The 14,992-nt window shown below is 51.7% G+C and overlaps 2 protein-coding genes across 2 annotated transcripts; one reads left to right on the top strand and one right to left on the bottom strand.

The window, feature by feature from the left end:
• The first annotated feature begins 1,984 nt into the window (after positions 1-1,984).
• On the top strand, positions 1,985-7,550 carry LOC104370068 (cis-aconitate decarboxylase). Its single transcript, XM_086619786.1, has 6 exons — positions 1,985-2,005; positions 2,605-2,659; positions 4,891-5,078; positions 5,258-5,350; positions 5,646-5,851; positions 6,632-7,550. The coding sequence occupies exons 1-6, from the start codon at positions 1,985-1,987 to the stop codon at positions 7,548-7,550; spliced, it is 1,482 nt and encodes a 493-aa protein (XP_086475912.1).
• A 4,853-nt stretch (positions 7,551-12,403) lies between these two features.
• On the bottom strand, positions 12,404-14,069 carry GLOD5 (glyoxalase domain containing 5). Its single transcript, XM_009985396.2, has 3 exons — positions 13,929-14,069; positions 12,786-12,941; positions 12,404-12,571 (listed from the first exon to the last, which is right to left on the bottom strand). Exons 1-3 carry the CDS (start codon positions 14,067-14,069, stop codon positions 12,404-12,406), a joined length of 465 nt encoding a protein of 154 aa, XP_009983698.2.
• Positions 14,070-14,992: the final 923 nt, after the last annotated feature.

Genomic DNA, 14,992 nt, shown 5'->3' with positions numbered 1-14,992 from the left:
GAAACTGATGGGGTGACCCAGCGAGGAGGCGTCTCCCACCAAGTCTTTTCTTTGCACCAAAGTCTGCAAGCTGGGTGTCCGCAGCTGGGACCGATGCAAAGCCGCTCTTCGGGTAGAGATCACGCAGGCGATGCGGGGCGGTGCGGAGGCAGAGGAGCAAACGGGAACTCCCTTCCTACCGTGCGTGGGCGAGCAGCTCTCCGTACACATGGGGTACCAGCCAGCACAGCCACTGTCCCGGAAACCACGAGGATGGAGACCTCCCCACGGTGGGGAGGCACCTGGAGACCTGGGGCTCTGCCAGGCCTTTCAGAGAGCTGGCTTCCACTGACCGGATGGGACAGCTCGGGGTGACCCTTCCATTGCATAACCCCCCCCATGCAGCGAAGGCAAAGCCAAAGCCACCCCCTCGCTCATCCAACCTCCTCTGTCTTCTTTCCTCTTCCTGCTTGCCCCTGACAATCTTCAGCCTGGGGTTAGCAGGAATGGCTTGTGAGGTCCTCCCTCCATCCTGGCTCTTCTCCCTTTGGCATGACCTCTGAGCCATGCCCACCATGGCCAGCGTGCCAGCTGGGCTCTAGCCTCTGGACACCTTGTCCTTCACTTGCCACCTTGCTCACAATAACTTCCCTTCACCCCCTCCGGAAAAGGTAATTTCCTTCTGCACCCCCTTTCCACCTTGTGTTGTACCCGGGCTTTGACATCACCGTGCGCATCTGCTTTGCCCTGACATCTGCTGCCTGGGCTTCTTCACCTTGGCTGATATCGATGGCAATACGCCAGTGTGGACATCGCCTCCACAGGAGGCTGGAGCAAGGCTTAGGCTTAGCATGCCATGGGACACACATAGAAATAGCAAAATGTTAAATTTGCAGACGCTTATTCCCCTGTGGCATTTTGCAATGAGTTCTCCATCCCACCTTATTAATGATAACGAATGTTTGTCCAGCTCCCGGAAAATACCGTGCCTCTCAAGATAGACACGTTGAGAGAAGTCAATGAAATTCTTTACAGATAAGCAAGCAGCAAGATTCATGGTGCACAACAACGCTACACAGCTGGAACAAATATCACAACCCTGACCCTCCCCTAGTGAAAACCAGCACGAAGCTGCCCGAGATGCTCTGCTGTGCTCCCAGTGATCAAGGGAGCTTTCTATTTAGTAGAAAATCCTGGGTTTAAGTGCAAGATGTATCACACCAGGCTGTTACCCTGTACAAAATAACGTGCGGCATGTTAAATGTCCCCAGGTTTCACTACTGGAGACAGCAAAGAGCCACGGCGTTTCCCCTCCAGTCCATTTATTTGCCTCCTGGAAGCTCCGGAGTTCATGTCTGCAGCAACATTGCAATGCCCCAGCAGCACATGGCAGGCAACACCGCGGAGCTGAGCACTCGGAAGGAGGAGAGCTACGGAAAGATTCAGCCCGACGACAAAACACTGCAGGTATTCAAGAAAAGCATGGAAGAAAAACGCCGATGGCACGCTTCTCCCTTGGATTACCTGGTTGGGTGACACTTCGGCTCAATGGGAGGATGCTCTTGTCCCTCTCATTTCCTGGTAAGTACCAGTTTTATAGTCCTCCTCTGTAGGAGGAGCCTGTGGCTGGTTGCTTCACCCATTGGCACCTGCAGCATTCGGGAGGCAGGAGTTTCCTTGAACTTTGCCGGTTATTGTCCTAAATCTTATTTTTTTTTTTAATTTCCTGAAACCAGGGGGGTTTCCCTTCTGTTCAGCAGAGAGAAGAAAACCACCCCTCCTCATCTATTCCCCCCACCCTCTCCGTCCCCGGAGGCTGATGTCATCACACTTGAAATTCAGTTGCAAAAAAAAAAAAAAAAAAACAACAAAAAAGCAAATTGCCTTTCGGAAGCATATATAAACCCCGACACCAAAGCACCTTTCGGGCAGACACCTCTCCTCTCCCATCCCTCGAGTAGAGCCGCGCAGAGCCGGGCGGTCAGCAGTGGCAACAGCCACCAGCATGGTCTACTTCACCTTGCAGGTAACTTCTGTTTCGTGCATGAAGCTTATTCATCTCCAATCTTTCCTTTTTCGTTTGAAGGAGGTGATGTTCGTTTTCCGGGCGGTTCCTCGACCGGTCCAAACTGTCGCGACATGAAACGGGAACCTGCCCCAACACTGACAAAATCAGATGGTTTTCACAGGCGCTTCACTCATCGTTACTAACCTGCTCCTTCCATGCCCGTTGCTTTTTACGTCTCCCAGGCGTGTTTTGCGCGGTGCCGCGGCGGGGGGGTTGTTGTTGTTGGGACGTGCTGGGTGGTTTTTTTTCCTCTCCTCTCGTCCACCCGGAGCCGGTCCCGCTCACAGCCGTAGGAGGATTTCATGGTAGGTCTGCAAAGGCTCTGCTGCCCCTTCCACCGCACCGCTGTATTTCCCTGGCTGTTCCTGGCACTTCTGCTGGACTGAGCTTTGGAAAATTTTTTATTTTTTTTTCTCTCCTTTAAAGATGTAGTTTTATCCGCTCGTTTGATCTGTGAGTGCCTTACAATGCCGTGTTAGAGGCATAACCAGTCAAACGGCTCTGGAAAGGTTCAAGCAGCTTAGATGACAAACGCCCTTTCTCTGTCTTTACTCTAGAAATCTCAGAAGTTCTTGGCAAGCTCCCGGCAAGTTCACAAAACCGCGGCTCACGGTGCGTATCTCTCTGCAGAACACTGTTCCCTGTCCTTTTTCTTAAAGAGCATCCTGAAATAATCATGTTATTACTTTAAAAAAAAAAAGTGCTGGGCTAAGCGCACTGGGATAAACCGCTCAAATTCCTGGGAAACAAAGTGTGCTTCTGGGGGGGGTGGTGGGGATTGGTGCCCTCGGTTGCTAAAGGTAAAGGAGAAAAGTAACAAATAGGAAAAATGTTGATTGTCAGCCCTGCCCTGAACCAGAAATTTAACTGATTTAGAACCAGACTTTCCAAATTCTTACACTTTGACCGTGAATGGAAGATATTCAAATTGCAGCTGCCATCAGATCGCTCGGGTCCTTGACTCCCCCAGTTGTCCTGGCTTCGTTATGACACTGGTGGTTCGGGATCGCCCCCGGTGCCTCGCAGCCGGCGTGCCGCCTTCCCCAGCACCGCGTGCCCGCAGCCGCTCGCCGACGGCAAATTCAGCAGAACTTTGCCGTGAGCAGCCGGGTCTGTTCCAAGTTTGTCTGTGAACTTGTTTTAAAAGGTGTTATTGACACAGTAACTGCAATGCGTGTCCGGGAGCACTTGAGAACAAGAGGAATGATTCAGGTTGGATGTTAGGAAGTATTTCTTCTCTGAAAGGGTTGTCAGCCACTGGAATAGGCTGCCCAGGGAGGTGGTTGAGTCCCCATCCCTGGATGTGTTTAAGAATAGGGTGGATGAACTGCTTAGGGATATGGTTTAATGGGGATTAGGGACGGTTGGACTCGATGATCTCTAAGGTCTTTTCCAACCTAGAAATCTATGAATCTATGAATCTATGAATAATCCACGCAGACCTATTTGCTCCTGGATGACCTTATTAGACTGAGTCTTTTTTTATTTGTCATTATTAAGTGCTGCCGTACCAGGACAAAAACACCGGCGTCACGAAACACTTTTAACTGAGGGGTGAAAAAATATCACTGTCAGTGACAAAGAGCGTTTGATTTCGGGGAGGAAGCAACGGAGATTTTCTGGGTGCAGTGCGATCGGAGCAGATTTTCCTCCAGCCTCTCCAACCTCCTTTGACTTCACCCTTTCCTCCTCCTCTGCTTCCGTTTGTGCCATATCGAAGATGCTCACGGAGCATCCCAGGAGGACACAGATTTTTTTTTTTTTGTCAGCAGAAGGTTTCCGAAGTGCTGAGTGTTTGGGATTCCTATAGCAATCTGCTTCGTAGAGCCGCTGCGAGGGGTGGATTTTCTTTCCGTGAGTCAGAGCAGTGATGATATTCTCAGCTGTGTTTACAACGAGTTTTTAGACTCTCAGGCCGTAGGTGAGTCCAAATGCACCGGCGAGCAAACTGTGAGTCAGTAGCCATGACATTTAGGGATGAATACACACCAGTGAAATTAGGGAACGGTCGTTTTTCTAATGGGGATATTTTCTGTCTAAAAAAATGAGCTGTCGTCTCTACCCGCTGATGTTGATGAGGTTTCCTGTAGGATGTTGAAGCAAAGTATTTTTATTTTCTTGCTTCGCTCAGCTTGAGTTTTTCATGTGATTATTTTCATTTGGATGTTAATGCCATCTTCTACCTGGGTGCACGTGCACCCCCCCACATACCTCTGTACGTGTGTGTGTGGATGGATGGATTTGCAGTCGTGCCAATGGTGGCTATATTGAATTTTACAGTTTTTCTACTCTAATGTGCCATTATAAAGTGCCATTATAAATTATAATGGGTCATAATAATCATAATTCTGTGAATTATAAATTCGTCAAAACAAAGCAATTCATCACTGAATTTAAAAAGTACGATGGTCCCAAACTGGATATTTTCCACAGAATTTTAACACCTCCAGTGATTTGGAAACGGTGACTTCCAGCTCCAAAAGTGCCCGTAGTTTGTCCTGTCTGCCCAGCTCTACCTTACAGGTCATAAACCCAGGCACTGGTTTTGCCATGCGAAGCTCCATGTGTTGTTCCTCACCGACCAGCAAAGATGTTTTCCGAGACAGCAGAAACTTTCCTTCAAACACCAAGCTCAGGAGATCTGCTGGTTTAATCCCCTTCTGAAGCACAGGCTGAATCCTCCGATACGCTGAGCTCAGCTACGGCAGAACACGCAAAATCGAGCTCTCCAGCTGCCTTTGCCCTTCAGTAAATCCAGTGAGACCAGAGGGCGAAGACCTGTGAGCTGTTGGCACATGGCCCACATGTGTCTTTACCCCCTCCCCTCTCTCTCGGTGCTGCAGTGGTGGCCAGGAGTGCCCCGGAGGAGACCGTGACCAGCAGCTTTGCCTCCTTCATCCATGGAGTTCGACCCGAGCACTTGTCCAAGACCGTCCGTCGCAGAAGCAAGAGGATGATCCTCGACAGCATTGGGGTTGGCCTGGTGGGCAGCACGACGCACGTCTTCGACATCGCTCTGCAGTACTGCCGGGTAGGAACGGCCCCGTGCCACCGCCTAGTTACGTGGTGCCCACCCTGACATCACCACCACAACCAAGGCCGGGTTTCACGGCTGATGTAGGACTTCCACCTTGCAGCAGGGGGGTGTTCTAGCATCACGCCATCACTGCCTGGCTCAAGGTCCTCACCTGAGTTCCCCTGCCTTCGCAGGAGCTGTACTCTTCCGTTGCCGTGAGCTCTGTCTATGGCAAGCCGGGCGTGAAGCTCTCCCCGACGCTGGCCGCCTTCACCAACGGAGTTGCGGTAAGGCAGGCTCTTCCAGGAGAAGCTCTGCTGGGTGGTGCCTTCAAAGACACTAGTTAGTATTACAGGAGGCAGACTGGTGACTGGGAGGGCTAACGGGGGACAAGAAGTCATGGGCTCCTCTGCAGCTTTGCACGCTGCTTTTGGAGGGACCAAACAGCCACCACGGGGACTACTGTGGGTGGATGTTGTTACATCCATTCTTGCAGCTTCAGCACTATCAGCAAGGACCCCCAGCTCCCTCAGCTTCCAGCTCCCCGCCACCAACATGTCCTTATCTCCATTTCTCTGGCAGACTCACTCCATGGACTTCGATGATACCTGGCACCCTGCGACTCACCCGTCAGGGGCTGTTTTGCCCGCTCTTCTGGCAGCTTCCCAGATGCTACCTCCCAGCACCAAACCCAATGGCATGGATTTCCTGCTGGCATTTAATGTGGGCCTGGAAGTGCAAGGAAGGCTCATGCATTTCTCCACTGAGGCTCATGACATTCCGAAAAGGTAAACGTCCTTTTCGTCACCAGGTAGGAAGAGGGTTGGTGAGTCTGTTAACAGGTTTCCTCAGGGCCTGTGCCAACTGCCATTCACCAGGCAGCGCCCTGATGTGGTCCAAAGGATAGCATCAGCCAGGAGCTGTTACCCTTGGGCGTGTTGGATGAGGCCACTTGTTTGCCTGGGGCTGCATGGACACAAGCCACACCACCTACTCTCGGGGAAAAGTAAAAATCGATTTCATAGGCTCATAGAATGGTTTGGGTTGGACAGGACTTTAAAAATCATCTAGTTCCAACCCCCCTGCCATGGGCAGGGACACCCTCCACTACACCAGGTTGCCCAAAGCCTCATCCAACCTGGCCTTGAACACTTCCAGGGATGGGGCAGCCACAGCTTCTCTGGGCAACCTGTGCCAGTGCCTCACCACCCTCAGAGTGAACAGTTTCTTCCTTAGACCTCACCAAAATCTCCCCTCTTTCAGTTTAAAGCCATTAACCCCTTGTCCTGTCACTGCACGCCCTTTCCAAACGCCCCTCTCCAGCTTTCTCCAGATTTCTGGAGATGCTAAGCTCACTCTGATGCCTCCAATGAAGTTTCAAGTAGACATTTAGTTTTCAGATGACTAGATTTTGAGTTAGGAGAATGCCACCCGCACCAGAGCCATGGGGGATTTCCACTGGCCGACTTGGCCGTTCATTTCCAGTCCCGTAGACAGGTCTGGTAGGTGTTTGGGTGCTCCCTGTGCCAAGCAGGCAGCGATGCTCCTATCTGCCGTTTCCCCTTTAGGTTCCACCCTCCCTCGGTGGTCGGAACCCTGGGCAGCGCTGCAGCCACCGCAAAGCTGCTGTCTCTCAGCATGGCACAGTGCGCGCACGCGTTGGGCATTGCTGCGTCGCTTGCAGGGGCACCCATGGCAAACGCGGCCACCCAAGCCAAGCCACTGCACGTCGGCAATGCCACCCGCCTGGGCTTCGAAGCAGCGCTGCTGGCAGCTCGAGGGATGGAGGCTAACCCCTTAATTCTGGATGATATCCCTGGTTGCTCTGGATTCAGTGCTTTCTACAGCGTCTATCAACCCAAACCACTGTCCACACCAAGTGACCATCATGAGTTCCTCTTGGAGAAGCAGGATATCGCCTTCAAGCGATTCCCAGCCCACCTGGGGATGCACTGGGTGGTGGATGCTGCCTTGTCCGTCCGGAACCTCTTCATCAACTACGCAGGGTCCTTCTCTCCCTCTTTGATCCGCACCATTGTGCTGAAGATCCCAGTGTCAAAGTACATCAACCGGCCTTTCCCCAGCTCCGAACACCAGGCTAGACACTCCTTCCAGTTCAATGCCTGTGCTGCCCTGTTGGATGGTGAAGTGGGCCTCAGCTCCTTCACGGAGAGCAGCATCCATCGGCAGGAGCTGAGGGAGCTGCTGGACAAAGTGGTGGTGGAGCACCCCGAAGATAACATGGCCAACTTCGACAAGATGTACGGAGAGGTGGCACTGCTCCTGCACAGCGGGGATGTCCTGACAGGCAAATGTGACACTTTCTATGGGCACTGGAGGAAGCCTCTGAGCAAAGAATCGCTCCTGAAGAAGTTTCGATCCAACGCCTCTCATGTGCTTCCAGAAGAAAGAATAGAAACCATCATCACTATGGTGGAAAACCTGGAAAATCTGTCAGATAGTTCCCAGCTGGCCTGCAGCCTGTGAGGGAACAGCAAGCATTTTTTTTTTCATAAGGGACTTGTCCCGGTGAAAATCTGATTCCTTTCTTCATTGGTGCTTTACTATTCATTTCCAAGGACAGGAAAGTTCCCACCCCTTGAAGTCAAAGTAGAAGCTTTAATACCAACGGAGCCCACGAGGCAGGAGGTGTTTCTGTGGCAGTGATTAGTACACAGGTTAAATTTCAGCTCACGGTTGATGCCTTCTGAGCAGCTGAAAGGCCACCACAAATAGAAAAAATATCTCGTGGAAATCTATGAGGATCCTGGGGTAACATCTGGGCGCCCACTCCCCAGAAGGACTCTGCCTAGATATTTTTTTAAAGCTTTTTTCTGTGCAGAATGCCGAAGTGCTGAGTCTAGGAAGAAGAGGAAGTTCAGCTGCAAAATGTGTGCTTTTCTTAGTGCTCTTCTGGGCACTTTTCGGATCATGGTTAGTTAGTCATGCTGGCCAGATGAAAAACCTATCAGTTACTGTAAACAGCCCTGCCTGCAAAACTGCAGAGAGGGATTTTTTTTCTTTCCCAGTAAAACCCTCCCGTATCTCCAGCGCTTGGGAAGTCTTCATCACCTCTCGGTGTACAAGGGGTGGTTCCAGGACCCTTAAATCCTGTATGTCTTTTCCGAATGAAAGGCAATTGGTAGGTGAGGAACCCTACATCAGTCCTACACCCGCATCCTGCGCCCGCTGCGAGGCGATCCCTGCCAATTCTGGGGCTGTGCCACACCATCCCTCCCGGCTTTGCGCGGGTCACCCGGGCACCTGTTCGGAGCTGGCTCACCAGAGGTGGTCCATATAGTCCGTGCGGGGGTGGCCACCTGTGGATAGTGACTTGGGCATGTACACGTTGTGACCCACTTTGGGAAATTCCAGTTTGTCTCCCCTGAGAGGAGGGAAAGCTTACTGAGACCCAGTCCTTAACTCATCTTTCCAGCTGGGATGAAATCAGTACTTGTGCTCACGAGTAGCCACCCACCGAAAGGCTCTTACCCCGCGTCCTGTCTGAGCACTGAGATGGAGAACTACGTGGTGTTCCTCTGCACATTAAACAAACACTGTGATCGCTCCTCCGGAGGACTTGTTTCCAGCACCATCATGATGCAGGCACAGAATCTGTTGCAGAAGTGAGGGATGCCTTCCTTCTAGATGGGACTAGACAGGCAAGAAGGAATGTGGGCCGGTTCCTTTTTAGCTTGCTGGTAGTGGTCTATGCAGAGAACTTCCCAGCCAGAGCAAAACTGTTTGCCCACCTGTTAATCCACTCTCTCAAACTAACATGTTCACACTGAATCTTTCTGAATAAAGAACCAAAGTAAATTCATTTTCCGCATAAAGATTTAATGCTACATTATATAAACCATCAGCTTTTGGGTTTTAATCTGAAACTATGCAATACAGAGGCTTTTCCAATAGATGGAGGACCCAGCAGAAGCTAGGACAGGGCCAGCTGGAAGGCTGGCCTGTGGCTGGTAATTCCTCCAGAATCATATCTTTCCATTGAGCCCTGCAGGCTGTTTTCCTGGTGAGACAATAGCTCTTAGCCAGCAAAGCCTGGCTGGGGTTAAACACGGTCTCTCAACAAAGAGAAGTGACCCAGTGTTTCTCCATTAAGCAATGGATTTCAAATACTTGCTAAGTTTCCAGGATAAGCTTCTAGTTTCTCTTGGTTCGACTCAGGTGTGAGATCACCAAAAACATCATTCCATGTTTCACAGCCCACTGAACTGGAAACCCACCGAGCCAATCCCTTCCAAGTCAGCCATGAACTCAACATTGGTCAAGGGAATAAGTATGCGTGGGAGAACTGAGATGGGCACGTGGGAGAACTGAGATTGTTCCCTCTGGAACAATACATCTCAGTGGATTATCGGTGGTTTCAGTGTCCTAACCTTTGTTCCAACGTTCTCATTTCCATGCCTTCTGCACCATGCAGCAGCAACGCTGCTTAGCAGTGAAGCTGAGCAGGAGAGAAGGGAACCAGCACCCTTTACCTGTTGGTGCTGGAGCAGAAGAAAAGAGTTTTTCGGTTGGGCTTCGGGCTACATTTTGTCCCTGAAATCCAGAAACCCTTCTAAACCTCATCCATGTCTTGGCTGTCCCATCAGATATGATCCAGACACCTTTCAGCAGACGATGTGTAAAATTAGGAAGGGAAGGCAGAGGAAGGCTGGTAGGTCCAACTTCCCTTTTGTTGGGCCCCTTATCAGCTGAATCAGCAAATGGCTTTTCCAGAGCATCTAGGAGCTAAAGACATACCTGGGATTTTTTTTCATTCATGGTATTTCCTCTAAAAGCCTCGGACTCTGAAAATGCCTCCAGTATCCCAGCCCAGGAAAACGTCTCACTCGTTATTTCCAGTTTCAAACAGCAAATGTTTCGTGTCCTTAACTAATCAGGAGGGCCAAGCCCCTGGCAAGGGCAGCGAGGCCTTAGAAGAGCCAAATTAAAAAACAGCCTGTGAAAATTACAGACCAGCTTGTGTGACACCGAGGGTGTTCCGCGGTTGGTACGGTGCCACCAAAGTCCCTACCTTCTCCTCTGAGGCTGAACAAGAAAAGAGCCGTTGTCCTTCTTTCCACTGCCGTTCCAAGATGAACGGCACTTAAAATTAAGAAAAGGAAACCTTTCCCCACAAACATCACAAGCGAGCTCAGTGACCAACAGGACACTTGCAGCACAGAGCCGGGCAGGATCCGTGTCGGCCATCGATCAATACCTACAATCCCACGCTGGAAATCAATAGGGCTCCTCCGACACGAGCGCTTGGCCAGGGAGAAGGAAGCCCTGGCCAGCAGAAAGCGGGGGAAAGCCAGGGCAGGGCTGACGGGAGCAGGATGCCACCATCAGCCCTGTCCCGTGGGCATCAGCCCTCTCCTGTGGGCAGGACCCACCCGTGGGACCCCTTGGGAGGGTCGGGCACCATGCGGGCACTCAGCACCCTGCAGAGCAGCCGCTGGTCGGGCCGCGGGCTCCGCTCCCTGGAGGGTCCCTTCCCTGAGGTCCCTTCCCAGGGATGCCTTCTCCAGCAGTCCCATCCCGGGGATCCCTCCTCTAGCAGTCCCTTCTCCAGGGGTCCCTTCCCGGGGTCCCTTCCCAGGGGGTCCCATCCCAGGGGTCCCTTCCCTGGGGGTCCCTTCCCGGGGTCCCTTCCCTGGGGGTTGCTTCCCGAGGCCTCTGTTCCCAAGGTAAAGGTTACGAGGTGCCTGTGGCTTTCTCCCATCTTTAATTCCCGCAAATGGATCCATTTCAGCTGAAAGCAGCTTCGTCCCTACGCCCCCCACCAGCACCAGCTTTTGATGATCTGAAGAACTGAATTTTTGTTGGGCTCTTCTCACCATGGAGAGTTCTGGATTTCCCAAGAAATGTCAGCAGAAAAAAAAATATAAATTAGTACAATTTGTGGACGATTTCGATTTTAGAGAGGATTTTGACTGTAGAGGTCAGGAGAGTCCTCTCTGCCTTCCAGCGCTACTTCCGTGGTGATAACATTGCTACCGCGGTGTGGCCAGCTGGAAAACTGCTCCTCCTGAAAAGAACCCAGTCCTTCTTTATTGTTTTATGCTTTTTTAATAATTGAATAATTGCTTTTTGAATAATTAAAGAAAGAAGAAACCTTAGGACAGTCCCGCAAGTAATTGAACACCATCAGTCAGCGTCAGAGCGGGCTCTGCTGACACACCTTCCTCCTCCCCGGGATGAGCCGTGCCTCCTTCCATGCCATGCAGCCAGCTCCATGCCAGACCTCCGGGAGCGACTCTGGACGCCTTTTCTGGACAGAGGAAGACAAGCGTGTTGGCCTTCCTCTCCCTGGTCCAGAGGCTCTCCCAAGCTCTGGACGTGTTGCCGTGGTGGGGGGTCAAGTTTTGCAAGGAGGTTGCTGTTCCAGAAATTGGATGGCTGAGGCAAGCAGCCCACAGGAATGTGTCATGCACGGGGATGGAAAAGAGGAGCAAGGTCGCATCCTTCCCTCGGCAGCTGGGATGTGCAGGCTGGACACATGGTGCTGGTGCAAGGGCCAGAGCAAAGCTCCATTGCTGCCTGCCCAGGAAAACAGGGCAACCAGGCTGGGCTGCAAAGGGGAGCCAATGTTTGCTGCCTGATGCCAAGTGTCTTCTTAGCACCTTTCCCCCCTCATCCCATAGATCTTGGCGAACTCATTGACTTTAGACACTCTCCCCTCCATGCAGCCACCTCATCTCTGCACTGTCCCATCCTGGGTTGCAGGAACCCTGTAGCTATTTGTGCAGAGCTGAGTAGGAGGCACAGAGCTTCAGCCCCAGGAGCACTTCGTGTGTCAGACACTGAGGCCAAGTTCCCAGTTGCCAGGCAGGAGGTGGGTTTCAACAAGCACAGCTGGATTTAAACCACTGGCTTGGTGTGAGAGCCACCAAGGCCAGCCAGCCTGAGCCAAGCCAAGCAGATGGAGAGGAAGGGAGACAGAAATCTTCAGTGGTGTAGAAGTGACAATTAAGAGGAGAGGAATGACAGGTTCTTTGTGTTCATGGAGGATAGTATAGAGATGAGGGCCTTCAACTGCAGCAAAAGGGATGTCAGACATTAGAAAAAATGGTCCAACAGTAGTAGTGCAGCAGCAGCAGGACAGGTGTTCCAGGAAGGTCATGAAATCTCCATTGATGGTGATTTATAAAGTAGGTTTCACATCCAGGGGTGAGAGCTGGGCAGGCTGCCTTGGGAAAGCTCTCAATGTTCATGCAGGTGTATTTTTACGGCTGAGATTTGAGACTTGTCCTAGGTTTGTGGAATAGAAACTTGAACCTGTGAACTGGCCATCAAAATCCTGGCCTCTGCATCCTTTCTCCTGCTGGGACACAGACAGACTATGGGTTGCGGTTAGGGTTCCTCTCCTCTCCTCTGTCATCCACGTCTGTGCTGTACCTGGAAACCTCGATCAGGTTCTCATCAGGGTCTCGGAAATAGACGGATGTTATTGGACCCATGGCACCAGTTCTGGCCACGGGACCTTCTTCAATGATCACCCCACAGGCCTGAGAGGGGACACAAGAGCAGGAGTTTAACTCTTAAGGTAGTCTTATCAGGGCATTGCCTGGTCTTCCCTCCTCAGCCTTGTAAACATGAGCTGTTGGATGAGACAATTCCAACATTCCCCAAGACACAGACCCTGAAAGAGTCACTTGGGAAGCTCTGGCTTCATACCTCCCAGGGTCATACTGCCCTGTGCATGCTTTACACCCTCCTCACCTTCAGATGATCCATCAACTGGTCCAGGGACACCTGTGTGATAAGGCAGATATCTGCAGAGCCAGGGACTGGGCGTCGAGCCTTGGGTTCAAACTCCTTCCCAGCCTCATGTAGGTTAAACTTCTGGTTGCCAAAACGTAAGGCTTTGCGGTTTCCCTGTCCCCAAAGAGAAGAAAGAAAGTGCAATGAGACTTCCTGGGCTGGAAGCCTTCAGCATCCACTCACCTCCATAGTCCTAGAAGTCCTTGGGATCTGGCTATAGTCCTGCTAACTCTGAGCTCTTGCTGTGGCAACCCAAGACAAGAACTGGCTACTGTAAGGTTCCTGTGACATCCCTGGAAACGTGGAGTGACCCAAGAAAGTCCTACAGCCACATGCAGCTACTTCCAAACCATAATAATGGACGTTTTCAGTTTCGGGCACTCTTCCCCCTGCCTGTGGGGCGGCCGCACAAATAATGTCCAGGCTGACATTGCACTGATGAGGCGATGGGAAGAGGATGAGGAAGGAGGTTTCAGTGTCTTTTTTCTTTGCAGACTCTCAAGATTTCTGCATGTTCATGGATCTGCAGGACCCTGTAGATCTGCAGGACACTGACCTGCCTTCTGTGCCCACCTGAAGAACGGGCTGAGGCTCACTGTAGCTTTGGGATGAGAGTGTGACTGCTCTTAAGAGCCCTGACGGGGCAGGAGAGAAGGACATAAGCTTGGAAGTTGAACGGGTGCAGTGTGTCCATCCAAAACAGGCCAAGTGGCCTGAAGCTTGGGCAGGAGATGAGTTGGGGCTGTTCTGAAAATGTTAACCACCTTTTCCTCCCTTTGCCAACGGAAATATCAAATTAAGGGCCTGTCAGACATCTTCAGAGCATGTGTGGGTTTGAGGCTTCTCCTCCTTAGGTCCTAGAAACTGTTTTTCAAAGAACCTTTCTCTTTTTTTTTCCACTTTGACTCCTTCTGGCATGGACTTCCCTCTGACTCAGCTTGACTCTGTTGAAATTCAGAGCTTGGTGGCCTGCAGCTTGTGCTGGTCTTACCATCCCCACTCCAAGGAGATGCCTCAGAGACCCTATCAGAGACCAACCACTGGCCCAGAACTGCAGTTCCAGCTTCCCTAGACCCAAGACAAGCCTGTACCCCAAGTTACCTTGAAAGTCACCACCTCCATGCCCAGGACTTTGGAATAAAAGGCCACGGTGTCCTCAATGCTCTTCACAGTCAACACAAGGTGGTCCAGACGCTGGATGAAACATGGGGGTGGATTCATACACTTCTCCTTCCAGGACATCTCAGGGCTGGGAACTAGCATGCAAAACCACAGAAGATGAAGGTTAGGAGTGTCCAGCTGCTCAGGGAAACGTCTGGGCAGCTGGAAACTGAACGGCGAACGGAGATCAACGCGATTTTCTTTTGGCCTGAAGGTGGCACAAGTACAGAAGCAATAAACTCTCCTCCCTGGGAGGCCTCGGACCCCTGCGGTGCTCTGGTGGGACCCGAGTATGTCTGCGAGGAAATCAGACCGCTAGAATGGGACCCCTCGTACCTGCGAGAGAGGAGGAACTGGTGGGTTCCTGGACCAGCCGGTGCGGACGGTTCCCTGTGACTGTCCTCTTCCTGCTGCCCGGAGCTGAGCCGTGCCAGCAGTGATGTCACGGCAGAATGGGAGGGCAAAAGCAACGAGATTAGAGGCAGGAGCTCAGAGTGCCGCTCCCCGTGGAGATGTACCTTGACCCGAGGGACCTGAAAGTCCAACTACGTAGAGTTGCTTGAAAACTCCCGGATATTTTAGCCACGTATCTTTCCCTTTGCAAGGGAGAGATGTGCTCATGTGCTATATTAAAGCTCACGGATGAGCTTGGTGCTCAGACTGGGGTGACTTGCTGAGAAGAAGCAGCAAGGCTATCCCTGGAGAAGAGGAGAACGTTGCAAGCAGCCGCCGCAGGCTCCCCCTGCCTCGACGTGCCTCTTCGCCTCTTTGCCTCCGAGATTATTTCCTACCACGCAACACGCTGAGGTCTTATCGCCCTGCCAGATGCTTGTTGTCCCAGGGAGCACTAGTACAAGAGGTACAAGCTGTAGGTGCCATGTGTAACAGCCAACGTGTAGTGAGGAGCAACAGCAATGGAGCCTCAGGGTGATGTGCACAGCTTTGGGCACCTTTTTGGACACCCCTTCCTGCAAACAGATATCTGTCTCCAAGAAGGTTCTCTG

This window comes from Tauraco erythrolophus, chromosome 13 (genome assembly GCF_009769465.1).
Source record: "Tauraco erythrolophus isolate bTauEry1 chromosome 13, bTauEry1.pri, whole genome shotgun sequence".
Lineage (NCBI taxonomy): Eukaryota > Metazoa > Chordata > Aves > Musophagiformes > Musophagidae > Tauraco > Tauraco erythrolophus.
The sequence above is the reverse complement of the archived record's forward strand: the minus strand, read 5'-3'. Positions and strand labels throughout refer to the sequence as shown.

Coding starts and splice junctions, on each gene's coding strand:
- GLOD5 (XM_009985396.2), bottom strand. CDS start 14,069: ATGTCCTGGAAGGAGAAGTGTATGAATCCACCCCCATGTTTCATCCAG. Junction 12,942..13,928: donor TGGAGGTGGTGACTTTCAAG/GTAACTTGGGGT, acceptor CTTTGGGGACAG/GGAAACCGCAAAGCCTTACG. Junction 12,572..12,785: donor AGTTGATGGATCATCTGAAG/GTGAGGAGGGTG, acceptor GTCCCCTCTCAG/GCCTGTGGGGTGATCATTGA.
- LOC104370068 (XM_086619786.1), top strand. CDS start 1,985: ATGGTCTACTTCACCTTGCAG. Junction 2,006..2,604: donor TGGTCTACTTCACCTTGCAG/GTAACTTCTGTT, acceptor TCTTTACTCTAG/AAATCTCAGAAGTTCTTGGC. Junction 5,079..5,257: donor TCGCTCTGCAGTACTGCCGG/GTAGGAACGGCC, acceptor CTGCCTTCGCAG/GAGCTGTACTCTTCCGTTGC.